The 26,927-nt window shown below is 50.2% G+C and overlaps 1 protein-coding gene across 3 annotated transcripts in view; it reads left to right on the top strand.

Annotated features, from left to right (window-relative positions):
- Positions 1 to 26,927, top strand: part of Sipa1l3 (signal induced proliferation associated 1 like 3) — a 236,228-nt gene that overhangs the window by 185,681 nt on the left and 23,620 nt on the right. For all 3 annotated transcript variants that reach the window (XM_077105705.1, XM_077105703.1, XM_077105704.1), the window contains exons 13-15: positions 7,189 to 7,316; positions 13,337 to 13,455; positions 15,105 to 15,532. In XM_077105705.1, the coding sequence (XP_076961820.1) occupies positions 7,189 to 7,316; positions 13,337 to 13,455; positions 15,105 to 15,532 (675 nt within the window). The remainder of the gene's footprint in view (positions 1 to 7,188; positions 7,317 to 13,336; positions 13,456 to 15,104; positions 15,533 to 26,927) is intronic.

The raw sequence follows: 26,927 nt of genomic DNA, 5'->3' as shown, positions 1-26,927 counted from the left end.
CCAAAGTCTTGGTGTTCCCCCGTGTAGTATTTTTTCAATTCTTCATTTGGAAATAATTGTCTCCTAATGGATTCCTTGTTGTGCCGAGTTGTGTCCCACGGCATGGATGTACCACAGTTGAGCTACTCGCCCACTGGAAGACATTCGAGTTGGTCTCTGGGTGTGGGCTATTACGGATATTCATGCTGTGAACATGTACGTTCAGGCATATAAGTTTCTATGCAAAAATAAATTTTCATTTCTCTGGGACAAGTGCCCAGGAGTACAATTGCTTGCCATCTGGTAAGTCCATTTTACATTCCCACCATCAGTGGATGAAGGATCCAGTTTCTCCGCATTCTCGCTACCATTTGGTGTTGTCACTATTTTTCATTTTAGCTATTCTGATGGGCATGTAGTGATATCTCCTTGTGGTTTCAATTTGCATTTCTCTGATGGCTTAGGGTGTTGAGCAGCTTTTCATGTGCTGATTTGCCAACTGCATATTCTCCTCAGTGAAATGTCTGTGTGTGTCTTTTGCCATTTTCTAATTGGAGTCCATGCTTTGCAGTGTTTGAGAGACTTTTATATGTTCTAGAAGTCCTTTGTCAGACACATGATTTACAAGTATTTTCTCCCATTCTTAAGTTTCCTTTTTACCTTCTTTAAGGGGTCCTTTGCAGAACAAAACTAAAATTTTGATGCAGTCCAAGTTATCATTCTTTTTTTTTTTTAATCATGTTTTTGGTGTTGTTTGAGACCCTATCTAGTCCTGGATCCTGAAGATCCCTCCCTCCCCTGCCGCTTTTATTCCCTAGAAGTTTTAGGTTTGACATTTAAGTCCTTAATCCTTTTTCGCTCAGCTTTTGTCTATCTAGACAAGAGGTTGAACTTGAGGTTCCTTTTTTTATTTTCTCCAGCACCATTTATTGGAAAGGCTGTCCCTCTTCTACCGCATTGCTTTTGCTCCTCAAAACAAAAATTAGGTGGGCGCGGTGACACACACTGGTAATCACAGTGGCTCAGAGGCTGAGGCAGGAGGTTCAAGTTCAAAGCCAGCCTCAGCAACTTAGAGAAGCCGTCAGCAATTAGTGAGACCTTGTCTCAAAATAAAACATTAAAAAGGGGCGGGGAAGGCTGAGGATGTGACTTGGTGTTAAGCACCCCAAATTCAATCCCTGGTATCCCAAAAATTAATAATAGGAGCATGATTAATTGGGCATATTTGGGTGGATCTGTTTCTAGGTTCTCTAATTTGTCCCATCAAATCTGTATGCATGATCTCAGTGAGTCCTCTGAGCAACTCCCTGAGCTAGTTGTTTCATTATCCCCATTTTAAAGAGGAGAAACTGAGGGCTGGAGCTGGAGCTCAGGCGTAGAGTGCTTGCCTTGTATGCATGAGGCCCCGAGTTTGATCCTCAGCACCACATAAAAATAAATAAATAAGGGCTGAGGCTGGGGCTCAGTGGTAGAGCCCTCACCTAGGATGCTTTGAGGCACTGGGTTCAATCCTCAGCACCACATAAAAATAACTAAGTGAAATAAAGGTATTGTGTCCAACTATAGCTAAAAAACAAATATTTAAAAAATTAAATAAATTAAATTATAAATAAATAAATAAAAATAAAGATATGTGTCCTTCTTCAACTAAAAAATTTTTAGAAGAGAGAAACTGAGGCTCAGTGAGGTGAATTAACTTGTTATGGTCACTATGCCAGGAAGCAGAGTCGGTGACTGTGGCCTGACCCTGACCTCAGAGCTATCCTGCCTTCCCACAGACTCATCTCCTCCAACTCAAGGCTACATGCCCAGTTCCCTCTGGAATCCTAGTCCACAGAAACCCTCACAGGGCTGTGAGTTTGCATTTCAGGCTCTCTGGCATTACCAAGTGGGAAAATATCCCTTTTTCTCCAGAATCCAGCTCCTCTCAGCCCACCCCTCTCTCCTAATGCTCAAGAGTCTGCCCTCTGCAACTTAAATCTCAGAATTTTCTATCTCTGGGCTGGGGTTGTAGCTCAGTGGCAGAATACTTGCCTGGCAAGTGAGGGGCACTGGGTTTGATCCTCAGCACCACATAAAAATAAATAATAAAGATATTGTGTCCATCTACAACGTAAAAAATTTTTTTAAATTACTGTGTCTGTCAACAGCTTAGTTGGCAGACACAGAATGTTCTAGCACGCCTCGTGCCCTAAACCCCCAGAACTACCTCTCACAGTCAGTCACCAGCCTGCAGTAAAAGGCCCAAGAGCAGGTCAAAGCTTTTTTAGTAGCCTTGGCCTTAGCTTCTTCCCTCTCCCTATTGCACAGTTGTCTCATGATATCCTGAGCCCATGTGATCCAATCAGACATGCCAGCCCAGCCAGGGATATTTGTCCCCAGTGAGGACCCTCTGTTATATCCAGCAGGCCTACAAGTTGCTGGATGAACTCAAGCTTTTAGGAACACAAAGGTAGACAGACAGAGCCTGTCTTGTGACCTTTCTGAGAGACAGGATGACATGATCATTAAGGGTTCAAAACCAGACACAGTCCCTTGCCGGCTGAGTGAGTGTGCAGGTCGGTTTGTCTGCATCTCCATATGCTTGTCTCCTAGACTGTGGAGAGCACCCAGAAAATTGCCCAGCACGTAGGAAGTGCTCCACAAGGCTTGCTACTGCCAGCACTGAGGAAGGGCCCATGTTGGCAGCTGGAGTAGAGCCTGGTGCTGCAGTCCCTGCTCCCAGAAGTTTGCCACTTGTGTGCAGGATGAGCCCTCAGGTGCCCTAGAGGGTCTTTTTTTTTTTTTTTTTTTTTTTTCTGTTTTCCTCAGCCAACTCCATAAAGAATAGTACATCCCTTAGGAGGCACTTGACCACAAGTGACTCAACCTAACTCAAGAAGACATGAAGTGGGAGGTGCAGTGGCACAGCCCTGTAACCCAGCAACAGGAGGATCACAAGTTCAAGGCCAGTCTCAATGACTTAGCGAGACCCTGTCTCAAAATCAAAAGGGCGAGGGATGTAGCTCAGTGGTAGAGTGCTCCTGGGTTCAGTCCCTAGTATAGTTAAAAAGAAAAAGAAGGCATGAGGTGGGGATTTATCATCTCCCACACTCAGGGATGTCTTCAACTATCTGGCTTTACTCAGAGCCCCATGTAAAACCAGTGCCCTGCAAAAGGAGAGGGAAGAACTACTTTTTGTTTTTAAGAATGAAGAAACTGCTGGGCACAGTAGCACACTTATAATCCCAATGACTCTGGGAGGCTGAGGCAGGAGGGTCGGGAGTTCAAAGCCAGCCTCAGCAACTTAGCGAGACCCTGTCTCAAAATTAAAAAGTTTTAGAAGGGGTTGGGGATGTGGCTCAATGGTTAAGTGCCCCTGGGTTCATTCCCTAGTACCAAAAACATAAGAAGAAGAAGGAATTGAGTCACTTATCCACCCTGGAAGATTGCTTTGGACCCCAATGATTGCCTTTTAAGTTGTCAGGATTTACTCAAGTCATATGACACAGGAATGGTGCCAGAGCAAAATCTGCTCCATCAACAGGGACAAAGAAGGCAATGATTGTTGGGGTGGCTGCTAATAATGACTACATCATCTGTCTACCCTTTTACCCAACCATCCTGTAATTTGATGAGGGTAGATTGACAGAGGAGGCCAGAGCCCTCTGCTCTGGTGAAGCTCATGTTCACATTCACACTTATTTGGTACTTTGCTCTGAGGCTCACTTGGGCACCCCCAGCTCAACCTCCCCAGAGTTGGCACTTCCGGCAGAAGCCTGGAGATGCCCAAAACTGTAGTAAGTAAGTCCCTCATCAAAACTCCAAATCCTTCATCTCCAAAGTGATTTCATCTTCCAAGAAAAGATAGAGTAATTCCTCTAAAATATCTCAGATGAGATGGAAGACAGCCATTCCCTCTCCTCTTCTTCCAGGGACGTTTGCCCAGAGCTGCGTGTGCATGGGGAGATGGGCAGATGCCTGGATTTCAGTCAGTTTGTACTTTTGGGCACCCAGTTTGACAGTCATAGCAATGGCCCCAAGTGGGACATTCAGTTCCAGTGAGTGGTCAACATAGGTCCATCCGTTTGATGGGGATAATAGAAAGTCTTATAATAAGAGAATGGTACTTGATATAGTGCAGATTGTCTTGCTTGAGGACAGTAGCTGAGGGGTGAATTGGCATTGTGTCCAGCTGAGGTGGTCTATCAGGATTAGGCTTAGTTGCATGACATGGAAAGCAGTGATTCAGTGGAGGGTTTCTTTCTTTCTCCCATGTTGTCAGGGACCCAGCTCCTCCTTGATGCATCGCTGTCCTTGGCCTGATGCCTCCTAGCCCACAGTGCTCAAGCTGTGGCCTTCAGGGCATGACGAGGCAGAGGCGCCCAGAGCTCACCCCTGAGGGGTTTTCTGGCTGGAAGCCACATACAGCTCTTTTACTTTGGAGGCGAGGAGGGCACCAGGGATTGAACTCAGGGGCACTCAATCACTGAGCCACATCCCCAGCCCCAGCTCTTTCCCTTTTAACTCATTGGCCAATTCTGCAAGGGAGCCTGGGAAGTGTAGTCTGTTGGTCAATCACTTCACTGTCCAAATACAGCTGGGCTCCTCTCTCCAGGAAAGACGGCTCAGAGCAGGTCCTGGGGAGCAGACCAGCCTGGGCCGCTCATGCTTTCCCCTCTTCTCTGGCTCGTGAGAGCCTCTGCCAATGTTTCCCCTTGTACTCGGAATTCTATATTGACTTTTTGGGAAAACGATAAATGTGTCAACACTTCTGTCTCCAGCAGCAGTGGAGACACATTTACTAGGCTGTGGCCAAGTGTGGAGGCAGCCAGGGAAGAAAAGGTCACCTCAGAGCCAGAGCCGCCTTTGTAAAATCCCTTGAATTCCCAAAACTGGGACGTTCATGAAGGACAGGAAGAATTAGGTTTGTGTTTTGTCTCTGTCTGTCTTTCAGGTGGTGGTAGAGGTCAAAATCTAGTTGGGGGAAGAGAGGTTAATGTGTTTTTTCTTGGCAGGGCAGTGGAATTTCCAGAAATTCCAGTGCCCCTTCTGAAGCAGCCCTCTGCTGTCCTAGGGGAGTTAAGCCTGGAAGTTAGAGTGTGGTCTTTGCAGAGAAGCCCTGACTTTGAGCTGGCAGGTGACCCTGGAGAAGTTGCTTACCTACCCCTGTTGGACTTGAGTTTATCACCTCTCCTCCCGGACACATCCTCCCATGTTGAAGTCACAGGTGCAAAGGGCCAGGTGGGGGAATCATACCATCAGCGTTATCAGTGGAAGTTCAGGGACACCCCCCACCCCAGGGCTCATGGTTCACATTAAGGGGGTGCTTCTGGCTAAAAAAACAAAGTCAGGACCCCTCATACCTGGTAGGAACACGTTCTCCACGGCAGAGGAAGCTCAGAGGCAGGGCAGGCTGCGCAGAGGTTCATGCAGCATCACCACAGCATGAGGCGCGCCGGTCCCTCAGCTCAGCTCTCCCACCTCAGTGTTGGCCTTCCTCTGGCTGCCATTGGGAAGGCAACAGCTGTTTGTGGTGCTGTCTGGACCCAGCAACATCTGGAGGAAACAAGGCCATCATTTCTTGTCATCTCTCGTAGGAGCAAGGAAAGTTTTCCCAGAAGTCCCCCAAGGGACCCTCTCCAACACAATCAGGTTTTGCTGGGTAACAGACACCTGAAGATCTCTGTGACTTAAGTTAACGAAGGCTGAGGGTGTGGCTCTGTGGTAGAGTGTGCGCTTAAAGGTTTATTTCTCTCCCACTCTGCAGTTCCACTGCTAATGGGACAGGAAAGCAGCCGTGAGCCTCTGGTCACTTTCCTGATGGCGAGAACTAGTCACATGACACATCCAACCAGTCTCGAGGGCTTGGAAAGTGCAGCTGTGCAGTGTGTGCAGGTGGAAAGCCAGGAATATTTTGCAGAAGTCTTAATAACTCACAAAACCAACCTGGTGCAAGTGGCACACCTGAAATCCCAGAGACTCAGGAGGTTGAGGCAGGAGGATCTCAAGTGAGGCCCTAAGCAACTCAAGGAGACCCAGTCTCAAAATAATAAGGGCTGGGAATGTAACTTAGCAGGAAAGTGCCCCAGGTTCAATTCCCAGCATCCAAAAGAAAAAAAAATCTCAAAACCCTCACATATCCTTAGCCACAGTTGTATGCTGCACCTGTCCTTGAACCAACCTCAGGCAGAGAGGAGAGTTTCTACCACAATGGCTCTGAGCAGAGGTAGGTCAGACATTGGGAGGGATCCACAAGATTGACCCCATAGCATGGAAAATGCCAGTGGCCCTGAGCCCGCAGGGAGAACCATCTGCCACTGCCTCCCTTAAGTCCTTGCCTTGCCTTTGGGTGTGCAGAGCCAGCACCCAGGAGGACCTCTGCCTAGGGGACAATTTTGTTATTTCATCAACTCCAAGAACTTGGGACTCAGAGGCTGCCTGAGTGGCAGGAGCTGGCAAAGCCAGGTAGTTCGCCCCATTCACAGCCAAGGAGCATGAGGACAGGGCGCTGCCCCACGTCTCTGCACACTCCTTGGGACTCAGTCAGTACAGCCTTAGTTTTTTTAAGTGGAAAAACAAGAGCTCAAATCCAGAAGCACTTGCCTAATCAAGGTCATGTGGTAGTAAGGGGTGGGCCTGGGGTTTGATCCTAGATCTCCCTCCTTCTGAAGCCTGAGCCCATGATCTCCCCAGGCAGTGCCTTCCTCAGCACAAAAGGACACAGAGTTCTAGCCTGTGGGCTGAGTGACACACATTTCATGTCAGCCCTGGGCTAGGTACTGTGAGAAGGGGCCTGCTGTGATTGCCCCTTGACATCTGGGAAAACTGAGGTTCAGGGCTGGAAGGTGCTGGACACAGGGCAGTAGTGAAGTGTAAAACCCATCCTACCCTCAGGGCCTCCCATGCCTACAGAGGCTGCCTGAGTGGCAGGCGCTGGCAAAGCCAGATAGTTCACCCCATTCACAGCCAAGAAGGAGCTCGAGGACAGGGCGCTGCCCCACGTCTCTGCACACTCCTTCCTCAGGAGCCCGCCATGCCCTGTGCTCCCTGTACCGCCACCTCCCTGACAGGGTTCCAGGCAAATGTCTTCCTGAGCCTGCAGCCTGGTCAGCAGCTTCTCGCCTCAGGCCACGCAGAGCCTCCGGGTGTAGAACACACTGTGAGCAAGACTCAGGACAATAAAGTCTGTCCTTCACCCTGTGCTCTTGTCCCTGTCCTCCCCTGCAGATATGCAGCCGCCCCACACCCATTGCTGTCTTTCGATCCCCACTTCAGCCACGACGGGATGTCCAGCGGCGACTCCTCCTCAGGCGGCCTGACCAGCCAGGAGAGCACCATGGAGCGCCAGAAGCCAGGTAGGGCCTCCCCGGCCAGCCATTCCTGGCCCACCTCATCCAGCAGGTCCTCTTACCTACATTTCAACAGGTAACCCCCGCTTCCTATCAGTGATGAATGAAACTCACAAAAAGCTATAAGAACCATAGGAAAGGCAGAGGGGTCACTGGGGAGCAGGTGAACCATGATCCTTATTGCAGCCCGATAATGGAGGAGGGACATGTAACATGGAGATGATGGCAGCCGGGAAGGGTAGCTGAAGGGGATTGGCAGGGTTGTTCCAAGGGGAGCAGAGCCCACTGCATCCCGTGACTCTCCTTTATGAAACCCTGCCAGGCTGCTTTTCAAGTTTGATGGACATGTAACATGTGCTGAGGAAAGAGCCCAAATCACGAGCATGCAGTTGATGGCATAAGACAGAGTGAACACATCCAGGGCAAAAAACAACATGGTCAGCCTCCCAAGGCCCCACGTCCTCTGGGTCACCCACAGAGACCACCCCGTCCTGCCTCTCTCGGCCTAAGTTCATTTTGCCTGGTTTTTTATTTCATAGAGTATATAGTCAGTCTCTATATATTTTGTGCATATGCATCTGGCTTCTGCTGCTTAATGTCTTATTTGTGAGAGCCGCCGCAAGACTGTATAGTGGTGCAACTACTGAGTAGTGTTCCACTGTCTGAATGAACCATAATTTATTGCTCCATTCTTGTGTTGATGGATATTTGGGTTGTTTCTACTTCCAGAGCTGCTTAGAGGAGTGCCACTGGGAATGTTACTGCACCTGGATTTTGATGAATGGATGCTCGTTTTTCTGGCAGAGAATGCTCGTTTTTCTTCTAGGTCATATATAAGAAACTGCCCACGAGGCACGGTAGCATATGCCTATAATCCCAGCAACTTGGGAGGCTGAGATAGAAGGATCACGATTTTGAGGCCAGCCTCAGCGATTTAGCAAGGCTCTAAGCAACTTAGTGAGACACTGTCTCAAAATAAAAAATAAAAAGGACTGGGGAGGTGGCTCAGTGGTAAAGTGTCCCTGGGTTCAATCCCTAGTACTTACGTACATACATATTTTAACTAAGTTTTTAATTTTTTTTTTTATTTCATTTCAGCCATTTGAGTGGGCATGTTGTGCCATCACGTTGTGCCTTGTTTTCAGACAGGTTCTTTTTGCTGTGTTACCCAATCCAGCCTCCCAAATAACTGGGATTAAGAGGAGTATGCCACCGTGCCCCTGTCACATTGTGTTTTCAATTTGTATTTTCTGATGACTGATGAGATTGAGCATCTTCCCAAATGTTTATTCTCATATAATAAATTGTACTACTTAGTTGAATATTTCAAACATATTCTCATGAAACAAACTTGTAGCCCCTTTGAAGTCTGAGGACCTCCAGATGAATGGTGAGATGGGTTCAAAAGGAAGGGGGAAAAAATGAAGTGTTGGAGAGCACTGACCTCATAGGGGGCGGAGGGGGAGATGTCCTCCTGGAGGACGTTTGAGGATTTCCAGGCAGCTGTGAGGGGTGACGTGGCCCCTCCCCAGCCTCTCCCCAGCTCCTCAGGCACCCTAGGGTATAGGAGAGGTTGCATGCCCAAGGAGGAGGACCCTGGAGAGCTCCTCACACCCCAGGCCAGGGTTCTTTTAAAGCAGGGTCAATGGGTGAACCCCAGGCAAGCAGACCCACCTGTCCCTAGCATTCCTCTGCTGCCTTGGGGCCTGCAGAGGCGGTCCCCCTCCTCCAGTCCCCCTCCTCCGCAGCTGATCCTGCCTACAGGTCTGGGATCTTGGTCCCACAACAGACAGATTTGGATTTTTTTTCTTTATCCTCACTCAGTTCAGAAAAAGAAGTGTTGCTTGGCTGTTTCATTACACCAGAGTGTAAGATGGGGAGGGAATGTTTCTAGCATCCATCATAGGCCCCAGATGGGTGTTAGAGAACTCATTGTTGTTCTCCCCCATCCTCCATTTTGTCCTCTAGAGCTTGATTTCCTTCTCGCTTCCTTGGGACTTTGTTATAAGTTGACTAACACCTTCCCTGCCACCGTCCTGCATGTACATGTGCACACACACACACAAATTAGAGAATCTGTGTTCAGAAATCATGAGGAAGTCTGTTCTGGAATGTATCCTGGAGCCAAAGAAAAGGTAGTTCAGTGGGGCGCAAGAGATGGCGAATGGACCAGGCACCATCACAGACAGGCGCTCGCCAGCCCTGGTGCAATGAGCAGCCGTAACCAGCAGCCAGGCTTTGTATGGTTGTCATGTGCCAGGCAGTGTCCCGGGCACTACATACCTTCCTAGTGAGTCACCACAGGCACACAGTGGGCATGTGACTGCCCTGTGTAGAGATGAGGGAGGTAGCCAAGCACAGAAAGGTTGCTGCTGCTGATGGTGAGCAACACAGTGGGAATGTGAACTAGGTCTGTTGGTTCCAGGCTCCTCAGACACCACCCCAGGCACCCAGTGTGGACCTGCCACCATCTTCCAGGCCTGAGAACACCCAGGTTGGGACAGCATCCCCGATCAGCGGCCACAAATTCATGCCTGGCCATCCTGTTATCTGTCCTTCATGTCAAAGATGGGACAGGAGAGCCAGGCCAATTCAAAGGGCCCAGTGAAGGGCCAAGGCCCAGGATCAGGGCCTGCTGAGGGCAGAGGCAGGGGCAAGAAGACACTGGACAGCCAGGATGGGAAGGACCTGGCCCTTCACCCTTCCGTTCCTTCCCGATATTGCTGATATGACCAGCCGGGTGTTGGGAGCAGTAGGAGCCCAGTGGGCACGCTCCCTGCCTTCTTGGGACTAATAGTGGAGAGGCGGACCACACCCAGGGGACAGGGATGACAGAGTAATACCAGTAGAAACTACCAGCGTCCAGAAGGATGGACAGTTTAGGGGAACCACTGAGCAAATCACATCCAGTGGAGGCTGCAAGAATGCAAAGATGTCACCTGGGGTAAGAACGTTCTAGGGAAAGGGAACAGCCCGTCCAGGACCTGAGACAGCATTGAAGCTTGTGTGCAAGGATCAGGGAGGAGGCCTCCTCTGGCCGGAGAGGTGGTGGAGTCAAGGTCAAGGGAGGAGGATGCTATAGGTCTGGTGGGGCCTTGCCCTTCACCCAGGATGGATGGGAGCCACAGATTCAGTCTTCGGAGCAGAGGAGAGATGGGACTTGAAGCTCTTCACAAAGTCCCAGGGTCCCTCTGGCTGTGGCTTCCTGCCAGGTAGGAGACATGGTGGGACAGAGCCAGGGAGAGGTGGGAGAATCTGGTGTGGTGTTTTGAAGGTGGAGCTGAGTGGATTTCCGAATGCCTGGGTGCGGGTGAGGCAAGCATGGATCTGAACCTCAGCAGCTAAAAGGATGGAGCAGCCATTGAGCAGCAGGAGAGATTGAGAGGTGGGGGTGTGGGAACGGTGGCCGTGAGGTACCCAGCAGCTACTTAGATGTGAGGCGCCTGCAGTCCAGAGGAAGTCCAGGCCAACCAGAGACACTGTGGGGTTGTCTCCTGAGAGCAGAGTGTCTCAGGCTGGGTGTGACTGCCTCGGCCTTGACTCTGTAGACATGTGGCTCCCCTGCATGGACTGGCCACCTCCCAGGGTATCCAGACATATCCTGGGTATGTAGGACACCCCAAAGACAAACTGCAGACAAGAGAAGGGAAAGAAGCCAGCCCCACTTCTTCCTCATATCCGTGGTCCTGAGCAAAAGCCACACAGGCAGCAGCACACGGAGCAGGCCCAGGCTGCAGCAGCCAACTGTTCTGCAGGCCCTGAGCATCCTGCCTGGCCCCCAGGCACCCCTTCCTCCACAAGAGGGTGGCTCGAGCACCCAGTGCTGTGTTGGGGGCAGCGGAGGTGTAGCGGTGAGCTCGGGCTCCTGGAGGCATGGCATCAAGGTTTTGAGCACGGCTCATGACTCGTCCCTCTCAGCTTCAATCACATCCTACGGGTCTCTCCTTCCAGGGCAGTTCAGGGGTCCAGTGAGATCATGCCTTCAGCAGGGGCAGCCCATGGTTAGGAGAAAACGGACTCCTGCTTCTCAAGCCCTTCCCCTCCTGTCACTGCCAGTGTTGTCACTGGTGCGGAGTCCCAGGAGGGTGCCAGGCCTGAGCACAGGCTCTAACACCAGACTGACCTCAGCTGCTCTGTGGCCTGTCCCTTTTGTTGTCACCTTGGATCAATTACTTGACCTCTCTGAATCTTGATGTTCTGTTGGAGAGGTTACTGAGAGCCACCTTACGGGAGTGTTGGGACACTGAGCGAGATGAAGCATGCGCAGCACCTAGAGTCCTGCCTGACACAGAACACTGCTCAACAATATGATCACAATTATCTTGAACACAGTCGGGAATAAGTGTGGACTTTGGGGTTAGACCTCTGGGTTCAGAGCATGCAGTTGTGCTAGACGTTAACTACATGCCCTTCATTGATGTTGGTCAGATTTTTAAGTCCCAAGTTTTCAGTTCTGTATAGGACAATGGGACATAGTGGACTTGGAGGCAGAGGCTCAGTTCAGGCCCGCTGCTTAGCCTTGGGAGCTGGGCCAGTGTGCACCATCGCAGCCTCAAACCTGCTTCCTGTTTGAACCAGCAGTTCCACTGGGAGAACTCAGTCCTGGGCACAATCTCACACTTGCTCCAAGTTGCAAATAGAGGAGAGGCCACTGCAACAGCAAAATTAAGATAAGCTAAATATCAGGGGCTGGGGTTGTGGCTCAGCGGTAGAGCGCTCGCCTAGCACGTGCAAGGCCCTGAGTTCGCTCCTCTGCACCACATAAGAATAAATAAATAAAACAACAGCCTTGTGTCCAATTACAAATAAATAACAAATAGCTTTAAAAACTATTTTTAAAAAATTAAATAAATAAATATCAGGCTGGGCTTGTGGCTCAGTGGTAGAGCATTTGCCTCACATGTGTGAGGCCCTGGGTTAGGTTCTCAGCACTGCATATAAATAAATAAAAAATAAAGGTCCATCAACAGCTAAAAAATAATTTAAAAAAAAAAGATAAGCTAAATATCCATCAGTAGACACTGGTTAATAATTGATACATATTCCCTTGATGGAACACTGCGCAGCTATTAAAAATGCAGCAGCTTCACATTCAGTTGCGTTGATGAATTGTGAAGCTGTGAAATGAAAAGCAAGTGTAGAGACGTCATCAGTGAAAATCAAATTTTAGGACATTGTTTATTATGATCGCATGTTTGTTTGTTTGGTTAAATGTACAGGCATTTAAAACAACAAAGGATTGCTACCTTTTATTTGTGAAAAACTACCAATAAGGTAAAATATAAAATCATAGAAAAATATGGGTGTAGTGGCTCCCACCATAATCCCAGCTACGCAGGGGCTGAGGCAGGAGGATCACAAGTTCGAGGCCAGCCTGGAAAATTTAACAATTTCCTTTTATTAAAATAAAATTTAAAGAAGGGCTGGGGAATGTAGCTCAGGAAGTGGTCAAGCACTTGTTTAGCCACATAAGGCCCTGAGCTCAACCCCCAGCGCTACATAAAAAGGAAAAATAGGGGAAGGAGCTGGCACAGTGACACATACCTGTAAACCCAGCTACTCTGGGGGCTGAGGCAGGAGGATCTCGAGTTTGAGGCCAACCTCAACAACTGAATAAGACCCTGTCTCAGAATAAAACAAAAAGGGCTGGGGGTGGGACTGGGTGGTAAGGGGCCTCTGGGTTCAATCCCTAGTACCACACAAAAAATAAGATAGGTAAATGGATGACAGAGCGATGGAAGGATAGATGATAGATAGATAGTGAAAGGAGATGAACAGGTAATTTACAAAAGAGAAAATCCAATGGCCAGTAGATACAAAAGCATGCTGGACTTCATTCGGGGATGATGGTTGTTTGGCTTTGATGATTCCCACCCTCAGGTAATTTATACCCCAAGTGTAACTTGATGGGCCAGGTGAGCAGACAGGCTGGCAAAGCGGGGGCCACCCAGCCATACTCAGGGCCAACTCTTCAGGCCCTGTCTGTGACCCTCCTAACCACTGGTGTTTCTCCTGTTTTTTTGCAGAGCCTCTGTGGCATGTGCCAGCCCAGGCCCGGCTGTCAGCCATGGCTGGAAGCAGCATGAGCAAGCACAGCTCCCGGCAGGATGCAGCAGGCAAAGACTCCCCCAACAGGCATTCCAAAGTGAGTCTGGCCCCGCCCTGCCCCGCCCTGGGCACAGGCCGCTGGGGCCTGGGCAGCTTCCCTGGCTGTGAACACCTCTAGAGCACATCCTCCACCTCACCACCTTCCCCCAGCAGAGGGCTAAACATCTGGTCTGGAGTTAGAGCTCTTGAGGCTCATGCCCTGGCTCCAACCCTCACCAGCCAGGTCATCTTGAGCCTCAGTGTCCTCTTTATTGAACCAATCCTGGTAGATGAACTGCCACCCCTGAGGCTCCGTGACCTCACGCAATAGGATCCAGTTCCCTTCCTGGGACAGTGCAGTGCAGGTATTCAGGGAGCAGCTCCAAGGGTGATAGGACCCAGGCTCCTTCCCTCGTGGGGCTTTGCTGTCACCCCACCCCCCAAGCACCTCTACCTCTCTGCTGGGTCCCTGTGTTATTGCAGTGGGGGGTGGAAGGAAAGGGGCTCATGGGGGAGGTGTTGAGGCCAGGCCAGGAACCACTCTCAGTTACAGAGTCACTGTACAGTGACAGGACTCTGCCACTGCAAGGGAGGCTGGGAGTGCAGCCTGTGGTCAGGAGACAGGCTAATGTGGGGGAGCTCCTGGCAGTTTCTCTGCCTCTGTTAATTCAGTAGGCATTTGAGCATTCAGACCACAGTGACAAAGAGGACAGGTGAGCTCCCGTCAGGAAGTTGACATCCCAGTGCAGACAGTAAGCAGTGAGCCAAGGAACAGAGATGTTTTATACCACTAACGGATCCTCGCTGTGGAAGAGAAACAAAGCACCATTAAGGAAGAAACCACAAACCCTGCTGTTTTAGGGTCAGCAATGCCCTTTGAGGTGATCTTTAAGCCCAGAACCTTGAAAAAGGTCAGAGGTGACCCCTGAAAATAACCAAGGGAAGAGCACCCAAGCAAATGCAAAGGCCCTGGGGTGGGACTGCGCCTGACATGTTCAGAGAAGCTCTAGAAGAGCAATCTGGCTGACCCGCAGTGACCAAGAGGAACGGGAGGACGAAGTTAGAGACCAGAACAGAGGCCAGTTAGAGACCGGACCTTGAAGACCTGACCCGAGGCCTGTAGTGAGACCCTAGCGTACCCCCAGAGTGAGATGGGACCACAAAACAGTTCTGAGCAAGGAAGGGACACCATGTAAACATGAGGGGAACAAAGATGTGGTGGGGGCCGGAGAGGTGACTGTTGAGTGGCCCAGCAGGAGGCAGTGGTGAGCAAGACCAGGGAGCTGTGGAGGAAGGAGTGAGTTTAGAAGATGGAGCGGAGTCTGGAGTCTGCTGTGGGCCCGGGCAGGAGCGTGAGCAGAGGGTGCACAGGGTGCGTCCCTGGCTCCTGGGTGGGTGGGGCCGTGGAAAGGGTGGAGGAGCCTTGCTGAGAAGGGGAGGAGGCCGGTGTTTCGGGTGCCGGGGCTGGGCCTGTTGTTCACACAGCGGCTGCCGCTCCCGAGCCTGGCCAGGCAGGGCTGCGGACCCCACAGCTCTCACAGAGCGGGAGTGAGCTAGAGAGGAGCAGATCACAGGCCCACGCCAACTCAGCCAGTAAGTGGGGAGCCAAGATTTGAAGCTCTCTGGTTTCAGGGCTCACACTGGAATGGAGGAGGGTGGGGCCAAGGCCTCCCCAAGGCTCGGATGACACACCTCCCTGCCTTCCAGGGCGAGCCCCAGTACTCCAGCCATTCCAGCAGCAATACCCTCTCCAGCAACGCGTCCAGCAGCCACAGTGACGACCGCTGGTTCGACCCTCTGGACCCCCTGGAGCCAGAGCAAGACCCCCTCTCCAAGGGTGGCTCCAGTGACAGCGGCATTGACACCACCCTCTACACCTCCAGCCCCAGCTGCATGTCCCTGGCCAAGGTGCCACGGCCCACCAAGCCACACAAGCCCCCAGGAAGTATGGGCCTTTGTGGCGGAGGTCATGAGGCCACCGGGAGGTCCCACCACACAGACAGACGGCGGGAGGTCTCACCCGCCCCTACTGTTGCTGGCCAGAGCAAGGGCTACCGACCAAAGCTGTACTCCTCGGGCTCCAGCACTCCCACAGGCCTGGCCGGGGGCAGCCGGGACCCACCAAGGCAGCCCAGGTAAGGCCCCACCGCAGCCCGGCCCACAGGGGATCCTCACCACCTGTCACATCCTGGGTGGGGACCCTCTCAGAAACATGCCAGATACTTGCACTGACACACCAGTTTGCTTACAGGGTTCAGAGACTGGTAGACCACCTCTGCTGCCCATCCATCAGCCTTTGAGGACCCGGATAGAGGGAGAGAAACCCCTGACTATCTCTCTGACCTTATCTGTCTCTGGTTCTCTGACCCTTTATCTCTTTTTCTCCTACTAAGATCAGTGGTTTTTATGCTTTCTGGGAGTCATAGACTGCATCTGTCAGGAGTGCATTTGGCTATGACTTAAATAACACTTTAATAGCCCCCTGACCTGATGTCCAGAGAGGGCAGAGCCAGGTCAGTGCAGGGGCTCAGGGAGGCTTCAAGGACTGGTGCTCTGGAACTTCCTGCTCCACCAAATTTACCAAGCTGGCTTGAGTCGCTAGCCTCAAGATGGATATGGTGCCCAGCAGTACCTAGGGACAGAGGAGGGGGAAGGGTTGTCCCTTCTGTGCAGCTTGCCCTTGGTATGGAGAAAGCAAGCACTTTCCCAGAACCCATGGTAGTGGGTGCTGTCAGGTGACATGGCAGCTACAGGGAAGTCTGGGAAGGCACACTTTGAGGAGGCACTAGGGGTGAGAACCCCAGCAGCCTGAAGTCTAAACCACGTGTACCTGGAGGTTCTGCTAAAAGTAGAGTTAAGTTCCCCAAAAATGCATAGTAAGAAAATTGGTTCACTGAGTCATAGGCCCAGTCCCATCCGGGGACCCCCTCTGAGGTGTGTGCCCCAAGCAAAGATTCCTGCTGTGGTCAAATCCCCAGTGCTGGCCCCTCAGGCCACCACCTGCCTCACATTCCTCCACCAACTGACTGGAGCAGGGCCCCCCTCCCCACTCCCCAAATCCACAGCTTCTCTCCCCTCTGGACTCGTGCCCTCAGGCAGCAGCCTCAGAATGCTCTGCCCACAGCACAGTGGCATCCAGGTTTCTGTGTAGAAATACCTGTCTCTTGGCAGATTTAATAACTGAGTTGAGAGTAGCTGTGGTGGCAGTGCTTGCTCTGGGCGCCATCATCCCTGGAGTTCCTGAGTCAAAGAGCCCTGGAGAAGAGCTAAGGCGGAGGAGAGGGAGAGTGGGTTAGGTCTCCTCCTCAGGTCACCTTCCTGTTTAAGTAGTCAATCTTTGGAACTCCTGGACTGCTTTGGACAGCTCCTTCACTCATTCATGTGCTCACTTCATTCATAAATTTTTCTTGGGAGCTGGGCGTGGTGGGTAATCGCAGCAGCTCTGGAGGCTGAGGCCTGAGGATCTCTAGTTCAAAGCCAGCCTCATCAACTTACCAAAGCCCTAAGCAACTCAGTGACATCCTGTCTCTAAATTTAAAAAAAAAAAAAAAAAAAATGAGGATGTGGCTCAGTGGTTAAGCAATCCTGCGTATAATCCCTATAACAAGAAAATAAAATAAAATGAAAAATATTTCCTGAGGAGCTGTCCTGTCCCAGACCTTTGCTGTGAGCTAGGGAGAAATAATCAGCAAATGCAGATGCGGCCCAGCCCTCACTGCAGATAAGGATCCACTTGCTTGTCACTGAGACTAGGGTAAAACCAGGGTGTCTCTGGCCTTGGTTGTGGTGACCTCTCTTCTGGGCACAGGCCACATTAGTGAACCTGGATAATCTTGGGGTTTTAAAATCAGTGATATATAAAGGCAGCTGTGCCTGGAGTAGGTGGTGACAGAGGCAGGGGGCTGGGTACAAAATTACCCTGTGTCTGAGAAGATTTGCTGAACCCAGAAGTGGGGGGAGTGAAATGGGAGAGGGGCTGCTACAAAATAGGGCCCTGCGGTTGGGAGCTTTAATTTGCATACAGACAATTGATGCTAATTGCAAATCTTTCTTATCTACTCATTAAAGCTGCTTCCTGAAGTTTTCTCCTAGGCAACCAGGCTTTAGTGTGGAACTGCATTTCCCAAAATGGGGTACTGGAGGTGATTCGGGTGGTACTGGGAGGGAAATGTTTTATCTTAAATGGATGTATGTTTGTTTTAATGAGTATTAGGGGAAAAAAAGCCTTTCAAACCCATCCCCTGATTCCACAGATACTGCCTCTGACAAGTTAGGGGGAATCAAGTAGGTTGATTAAAAGAAATATTCTTGATGGATAAGAGTGTGGGCCCCAGAGTCAGCCCACCCAGATTCAAGCCCTGCCTCTGCTGGGCTTTGGCTGTGTGGCTTGGGGAAGTGACTGGACCTCTCTGGGTCTGTTTCCACATCTATGATATCAGGAATAAATCCCATACCTCCTTTATAGGAATGAGGATTCAATGATCCCTTCACACGCAATGCCTGGTCCTCAAGCCTAGCTGTCATTAGAATCAGGGAGGGGGTGGGGTCCTGGGCGCAGTGGCACACACCTGTAATCCCAGCTACTTGGGAGGCTAAGGCAAGAGGATCACAAGTTGCAAGCCAGCGTAGGTAACTCAGAGAGACCCTAAAAAATAGAATGGGAGAGGAGGAGTTCAATGAGACCCTGCCTCAGACTAAGAACAACTCTTCTGGGCCAAAGCCTCTTATAGGAAATCCTGGGGGCACAACAGGGACTGAGATGTCTCCAGGCCTGCCCTCCCAGAGCTCAAAGTCCATCCCCAAGGGTGACAGCCGGGAGGGGTCGAGGCTGGAGTGGGGAGGCCTAGGCAGAGGGCTGTAGGCCAGTGTGGGAGAGCCCAGCAGAGGTGCTTGGGCTGCCATGAGGGAGCCCAGAGGAGGGCCTGACCCAGCCGTGCAGAGGTTTCCTGGGAAGAGTAGAGGGAGGGGATTAGGAAGGAAGAGCGCAGAGAGCAGCAGGTTCCTACGCCCTGCTCCCCCAGCTCCCCCTGCCGGCCCTCCCCATCTTCCCACTTCAGCAGGCACCAGCTTGGGGCCATGCCTGGGCCCCGGGAACCCAGGTGCCTCTGCCCCCTGCTGGCCACACTGCCCCTTGCACAGGCAGCCCAGCAACCTTCTGTATCTGTGGACACCAGTCCAGTCCTTTGGAGGCGTAACCTGCTGCCCACGCGCGCGGCACCCCAAGGGCAGGCGCCTAGGAGAGACTGCAAGCACACAGTGACCAGTCACTGCTCAGGGACAGTGTCAGAGGAAATCCGGTGGATCTGAGAGTGGCTATGGTGTGGGTCAGAGCTGGCTCTGATGTAGCCTGGTGGCAAGGGTAATGTCCCTGAGGAGGGGTCACTTATGCCAGGGAGAGGGACAGGAGGACGGAAGAGGTTCTGAAGGGGGCTGAGGTTTCAGGGGTGCTGCTCAGGTATCCTGATCTAGGATATAGTCATGCAGGTTCGCCTTGTAACTGTTCGTTAATGAATGTATGTTGATGAATGTGTGTGATGTTTCATACACTTCACCACATAGGGGCTGCTGTACACTTTTTTTTTTTTGTAGTTGTAAATGGACAGCTTTATTTGTAGATGGACGCCTTTATGTGCTTAATATTTTTATGTGGTGCTAAGGATCCAACCCCGTGCCTTACACAAGCTAGGCAAGTGCTCTGCCACTGAGCCCCAGCCCAGCCCCTGTTGAACACTTTTTGAGGGGAGGTACTGGGGGTAAAACTCAAGGCCTTTAGATGCTTTACTACTGAGCTACCCCCAGCCTTGGCTTTTTGAAATTAAAAAAAAAAAAAAAAAAAAAAACAGGAAAGATGGAGTATATAGAGTGTTTACTTCTTTTTTTCTTTATTATTTATTTGTTTGTTTCGGTACTGGGGATCAAACTCCGGACCCTCTACCACTAAGCTACATCTCTGGCCCTTCTTCTTTTCCTTCTTTTTCTTTTGGTACCAGGATTGATACCAGTGGTGCTTAACTGCTGAGCCACCTCCCTGGCCCTTTTATTTATTTATTTATTTTTCGTTTTAGGTAAATACAATATCTTTATTTTTATGTGGCACTGAGGATGGAACCCAGGGCCTCACATGTGCTAGGCGAGTGCTCTACCACTGAGCCCCAGCCCCAGCCCTTCCAGCCCTTTTTATTTTTTATTTTGAGACAGGGTCTCGCCAAGGTCTTAGGCTGTGCTCAAACTTGCAATCCTCCTGCCTCAGCCTCTCAGGGCTCTGGGATTACAGGTGTGCTCACCGCACAGCTAGAGGGTTTACTTCTGAGAGGGAACAGGAGTGAAGTCCCTTAGAAGGACAGTAGGGTGGCACCTTCAGGTCTCTGAGCTCTTGGTGTAGAAACCAAGGGTCGGAGAGGTTATCAGAGGTCAGAGCACTCCCAGTCCTCCTGGCGCCATCACGGGAGTGTGGATGGATCCTGCACAGAGGAAAGCCAGGCAAGGTTTCAGCAGAGAGGGTGACGGCAGACCTGGGTTTTGAAAGGTAGTTTAGCGGCAAGACAAGAGGTAAAGCCTCGAGGGAGGGGCTGGCTGAGGTCAGAAGGATTGGGGCCTGGAGCAGGGGACAGAGCAGCTGCGTGTGTGCATGTGTGGTGACGCCCCTGGGCAGGCACACACCGTGTGAGGAGGGAGGCACCACACATCTAGGCTGACTCCTGGGTGTCCAGGGCTGCTGCAGAGGGGAGTGCTTGAGATGTTTACAGGAAGAGAAGGCAGGGGGACAGCCCCAGAGGAACAGTCCTCAAGTTCTCTGGCCATGGCAGCGCCCGCCAAGCTGAACGTTGCAGACACTGCTCCCTCCTGGGGCTGACGTGTTTCTGCAGGGAGAGCCAGACAGACAGACAACTAAACCACCATGTGGTGTGCCAGGTGGCAGTGAGTGCAGGGGAGAAAAACCCGACAGAACATTGTGGGGGTCCCAGAAAGCCCCCTGAGGGCGGGAATGTGCTGTAGGAAGCCAGGGCGAGGTCCATGCAGCTGAAGGAGCAAACACCCCCGGGACCCAGGAACCACTCGCTGTGCTCCAGGAGTGCTCAGGGGGCCAGCGGGGGCGCAGCAGGGGCCCAAGGGGCGAGTGGCACAAGGTCACATGGGCAAGGTGGGCAGGAGCAGTTCTAGCAGGCTCAGGACTATGGTCACGTGCTTGGGGACTTGGAAGACACTGGAGCCGTGATCTAACTGGTCTTTAAAATGATCGCTTGGGTGTCTGGGAGAAGTGGACTGTTTTGGGGGGAGAGGGGAACCGAGAATGGAGGGCAAAATCCAAGGGCTGCCAGGAAAGAGATGGGCCCTGCCGTGCCCCAGCAGGGAACCCCACTCGCTCGCTTCCGCCCCGGCTCCCGCCCCTGCCATGAAAGCTGCTGCAGCCTGTGCCCATCGATGACTCCCATGGCTTCCCAGACCCTCCCCCCAGACATTCGTCATGGGAGCCCGGCTGCCAGGCATGCTGCCAGGCGCCAGTGCCTGCGCTGGGCACCACAGTGGGCTGGGTGATGCCAGGCGGGCAGCCACCTGGCCCCCACCCTCCCCCAAGGCAGCTCACGCTCCACAGCTCCCTGGGCTCCACAGCAATTTGTCAGGGCTGTTGAGGGGCAATCAGAGACTCCTCTCCACGTGGAGCTGACGCAGCTGGGCGTTCCCAGCAGGCAGGAAGCACGTGGCCTGGCTTCCCCAGGCTGTGCCAGCAGTCTCCAGGATACCATCTAGGGGCACAGCCTTGAAAGGTAATCTGGGGGCCCTGGGATCTGCTAGGGCCTGCCCTGCCTGTGTGTGTGAGGTCGGGACCACAGATGGCAGACCTGTGCAGAGTCACAATCAGCTTGGGAAGTGGAACTGTTCCAGGCTGTGTCCTAGAACTCAAAGGAATGAGGAGCCAGGCAGAGATCTGTGGAGAGAGGGGTCATGCAAAGGCCCTGAGGTAGAAACGTTTCTGGAATGTTTGCTGAACAGCTTCCAGGTGGTTGCCACAGAGGAGGCAGAGGGGAGTGGAGGACCTGAGGGCAGGAAGGAGACGGGACTGATGGGAGGACTCTGGTTTTCTCCCTGAGGGAGCTGGAACCTAAGTCCTGAGCAGAAGAGAGTCCTGAGTGCTGAGGAGATTGGTGAGGATGCAGGAGCCCAAAGAGCAGGCCACTGTGATGGTCTTGGTGGACCAGCAGTGCTTGGCAGGGGGTTGCGGAGCAACTGGATCAGGATCCATTTTGAGCCCCTCTGGATTTGTTTGTTTGGTTGGTTGGCTGGTTGGTTTTGGGGGGTTTTGTTTTGGTTTGGTTTGGTTTTGTCAGTATTAGGAATTGAACCCAGGAGCACTTTACTCCTGAGCTACATCCCCAGTCCTTTCTTTCTTCTTTTTTCTTTTTCTTTCTCCCTTTTGTTTTTTGTTTGTTTGTACTGAAGACTGAGTCTAGAGGCACTTTACCACTGAACTACGTCCCGCTCCTTTTTATTTTTTATTTTGAGAAAGGATCTTGCTAGGTTACTGAGGCTGGCCTCAAACTCGGGATCCTCCTGCTTCAGCCTCCAGAGTCACTGGGATCGCAAGGATCCCAGTGTGCACCACCACAGCCGACTCCATTTTGAGTCTCCCTCATGTCCTCTCTGCACTTCCTGTAGGCCTGTCACTTCTGCTCCTCAAGCCCAGGGCAGGTGTGGCCACCCATGACTCTACACGTTCCAGCCACATCAGAGAGAGAAAGCAAGACTGGTCCAGCAGTTCAGGCCAGGTGGCCCAGGCCCTCTGGTGGCTCCCTGGGTGTAGGTGTGCAGTGTGATTTCCCAGCTCTGCCCCCAGCTGCCCATGTCCAGATCGCAGCTTCCCCACTTGCCCATTTCCCACCTGTCAGATAGGATGAGGGTGGGAGCGTGGTCTAAGGTTGGAAGGATGCACTGAGACCATGAATCTGAAGAACTCAGCCCAGGACCTGAGACATCGCTGGGGCTTGGAGCTATCAGAGCTGCTGTTTGCTTTTATTACTGTGTGTTCATCATTGGGATTGTTGGGTGTTCAGGGTAGTGGTTAGAAACACTGAAACAGGGCTGGGGTTGTGGCTCAGTGGAAGAGCACATGCCTAGCGTGTGTGAGGCACTGGCTCCAATTCTCAGCACCACGTATAAATAAATAAATAAGTGTTCATTGACAACTAAAAAAAATTTTTTTTTTTTATTTTTTGGTACCAGGAATTAAACTCTGGGGCACTCGACCACTGACCCACATCCCCAGCCCTATTTCGTATTTTATTTAGAGACAGGGTCTCACTGCATTGCTTAACGCCCTGCCATTGCTGAGGCTTTGAACTCGCAATCCTCCTGCCTCAGCCTCCCGAGCCACTGGGATTACAGGTGTGAGCCACCGTGACCAGCTAAAAAAATATTTTAAAAAAGAACCACTGAAACTGACTGCCTTGATGTGCATCCTGGCTCTGCCCCTACTGGGTGCATCATTTGGAGCAATGTCTTCAGTCTTTCTGGGCCCCAGTTTCTCCACCTGAAACATGGTAGTAGTATCCTGACCCGGGGGTTGCGGGCAACTAAATGGGGCTGACTGAGCTCAGTGCCACCTGCACTACCACTGCTCTTCCTCCTGAGGGGCCATAGCTCATTCCCTTTGTGCCTGTCACCCACCCAGGACCACTGACCAGGGCCCCTGCAGAGTCCCAGGGCTGGACAGATCAGAGGCACTGCACATATAGATTCTCTACCTAGTCTCTGCTCTTTTGGCAAGCTGCAGAACTGTTTACTGCCACAAAATCTTAAATGCTCCACTGAGATACAAGGCGGACAAGCATATGTCCTCCCTGAGCTTGGAACCTGGTCAGGTAGCCATCCTTATCCACCACACCACGCTGCCTGATTTTTTCAGATTCGCTCTTGAGGCCACAGGAACACACATGACCACAGCTGGTGTTTCTGAAAGAACCGTTACTCTCTTGATGCACAGACGGGGTCAGGATTCCACCCTGTGCAGCACACAGAGAAGCAACATGCATGCGTAGCACCTGACACGGCTCATGTTCTATGGGTTGTGTGGGAAGGGGTGATCCCTCCCACAGAGGGACTGGATCAAGATGCACAGTGGCTTCAGGGGAAAAATGATCTCGCAAGGCCCTGTTGAGCTAGCAGGACTGAAGACATTGACATGGGAGTGCTTTCAGCTGCAAGTAACAAAGTCCCAGCTCAATTGGCAGAAGTTGGCTTATTATTTTTATATAATAACAATTGTATTTGTTTAAGCAGTACAGCCTGATGCTTTGATTTATGTTTACATTACCAAAAGATTCAGTCAGGCTAATTATTAATGTGTCTCTCACCTTAAACCAACTTACCATTTTGTGGAGGGTAGTTTGTTTTGGTTTTTTCTTGGTATTGGGACTTGAACCCAGGGGCGCTTTACCACTGAACCACATCTCTGACCCTTTTTACGTTTCATTTGAGACAGCGTCTCACTCAGTTGCTTAGGGCCTCACTAAGTTGCTGAGGCTGGCACGTAACTTGGGGTCCTCCTGCCTCAGCCTCCCAAGTCTGGGATTACAGGCGTGCACCGTCATATCCAGCTCCAGCTTACCTTTGTGTGTATGTAGGTAGGTGTGTGTGTGTGTGTGTGTGTGTGTGTGTGTGAGAGAGAGAGAGAGAGAGAACATTAAAATTACTCTGAGCAATTTAAAAATATACATTATTTTTAAAATGTATTTATTTCACAATAGAAATATTTTACAATATTTTTTAAAATATTTATTTTTTAGTTGTAGGTGGTGGACACACTATCTTTATTTCATTATTATGTGGTGCTGAGGATCAAACCCAGTGCCTCAAGCGTGCTAGGTGAGCACTCTACCACTGAGCCACAACCCCAGGCCCCAATAGAAAGCATTTTGACACATTGTACACAAATGGAGAAAATTTCTCCTTCCTCTGGCTATACATGGCGCAGAATCACTCCAGTAGTGTAATCACACATGTATATAGAGTAACAATGTCTGTCTTGTTCTACCGTCCTTCCCATCCCCACAGCCCCAGCCCTCCCCTCACTCTACTCTACATAAACCAATGTTCCTTCATTCTTCCCTATCCCCTGCCCCGCTGTGAATCAGCATCCATTTATCAGAGAAAACATTCAGCTTTTGGTTTTTTGGGATTGGCTTATTTCACTTAGCATGACATTCTCTAGTTTTATATACATTTATAGGAAATGCCATAATTTCATTCTTCTTTAAGGCTGAGTAATATTCAATTGTGTATATGTACCACATTTTCTTTATCCATTCATCTATTGAAGGGCACCTAGGTTGGTTCCATAGTTTAGCTATTGTGAATTGAGCTGCTTGCTATAAACATTGATGTGGCTGCGTCACTGTAATATGCTGATTTGAAGTCCTTTGGCTATAAACCAAATAATGGGATAGCTGGGTCAAATGGTGGTTCCATTCCAAGTCCATTCCAAGTTTTCTGAGATATCTCCATACTGCTTTCCATAGTGGTTGCACCAATTTGCAGTCCCACCATCAGTGTATGAGTGTGCCTTTTTCCCCACATTCTCGCCAACATTTTTTATTGCTTATATTCTTGATAATTGCCATTTTAAGTAGAGTGAGATGAAATCTTTGAGTAGTTTTGATTTGTATTCCTCTAATTGCTAGAGATGATGGTTTGAATCCATCCTATTGTTTAGGAAGTCGGGTCCTAAGCTGACATGCTGAAGTTTTGGGCCTACTTTTTCTTCTGTTAGGCACAGGGTCTCTGTTCTAGTGTCTAAGTCTGTGATCTACTTTGAGTTGATTTTTGTGCAGGGTGAGAGAGAAAGGTTTAATTTCATTTTGCTACATATGGATTTCCAGTTTTCCCAGCGCCATTTGTTGAATAGGCTGTATTTTCTCCAATGTATGTTTTTGGCACCTCTGTCTAGTATGAGGTAACTGTATTTATGGGGTTTGTCTCTCTGTCTTCTATTTTGTACCATTAGTCTACATGTCTATTTTGGCACCAATATTGCTCTGAAATATACATTATACATGGTCACTGTGCAGTGCAATAGATCACTAAAGTTGACTCCCCCAATCTGAAACTTTGTCTGCTGTGATCAATATTTTCCCTTTCCCCAGTTCTCTCTCCTGAGGCAAATGTATCACCTCCCAGAACTCAAGGTTAGAGAAGGCCCCAAGCTTGGGTCATTTATTGACTCCAGGACCCAAGTTCTTTCCCTGTCTTGTTTTGTTTTGATTTTTCCGAGGTTGTGGAACCCAGGGCCTACGCATGCTAGGCAGGTGCTCTACCACTGAGCCACACCTAGACTGAGGTGTCAGGTGGCCATGTCCTGTTTGCCCTGTGCCAAGTTATATAGTTTAACCTGACTTGTATCCTTGACACCTCCCCACTATCATTCCCTTCAGACGTAATCAGATGGTGTACACTCCTCCAGAGATTTTTCTCCAAACCTGTACCAACCCAGTTCTTTAAAACATTTTGACCATTCCCCAAAGTAGAAAAACATTTTACATTATAATCCAACACAGACATCTGGAATTTTCACTAAATACTTAACTTATGTGATCACACTGACATATTTTTTAGTCTATTTCTTTTTTTTTTCCCCTGCACTGGGTGTGTGTAGCTCAGTGTAAAGTACTTGCCTAATGTGTATGAGGCTCTGGGTCCTACCTCAGTAGCTAAAAATAAAAATAAAAGAATAGAACTCTTAAGACCTACCAGGAACAATGTCACACACATATAATCTAAGCCATTCAGGAAGCTGAGGCAGAAGGAGCCCAAGTTTGAGGCCAGCCTGGACAACTTAGCAAGACTCTGTCTTAAGATAAAATAAAAAGAATTGGAGATGTGACTCAGGAGTAAAAATCCCCTGGGTTCAAACCCCAGTACCACCAAAAAAACAAATTAAGACCCACTAAGTCTATTTCATGACCTGCAGTTGGAGAAGCACTGCTAATTTCCTTCCTATAAAAGAAAAAAATCATAACCATATTTCATATATACATATATACATATTATATGTAAACACAAATATATGTGTTTATGTATATATAGATTTTTGCCTGGCTGGGTGTAAAAAGGGCTGGGGATATAGTCCCTGGGTTCCATTTCAATCATTCAGACCATTTCCACCTTTTCTTATCATTTTATTTTTTTCCCAGTTTTTCTTGATCATAACAGCACTTCTGTGAGCATCCCCATGTGTACAGATGAGTATTTGTGTGACTTTTCTGTGGTGTGGTTTGTGGGGGGCCAAACACTAGGCTGACGCCCTTGGGTCGCTTCTGAGCTCCGAATCCCTCGCCTCCTTGGGGAAGCCTCCCTGCACCTCCGTAGTGTTATGAGGTCCATGCTCATGGTGACGTGCTTCGGGGCTTCCTGGATATCTCCTCACAGTGTGCAACCTTTGTCAATTAATAGACATTGCTGAATTGTAGAAAGCATATGTTGCTTTTTAAATCCAGCCTACAAGTCTCTGCCTTCTGAATAGAGTGTTTAGACCATTCC

The sequence above is a fragment of the Callospermophilus lateralis genome, chromosome 18 (genome assembly GCF_048772815.1).
Source record: "Callospermophilus lateralis isolate mCalLat2 chromosome 18, mCalLat2.hap1, whole genome shotgun sequence".
Lineage (NCBI taxonomy): Eukaryota > Metazoa > Chordata > Mammalia > Rodentia > Sciuridae > Callospermophilus > Callospermophilus lateralis.
This window is presented reverse-complemented; position numbering and strand designations above follow the sequence as displayed.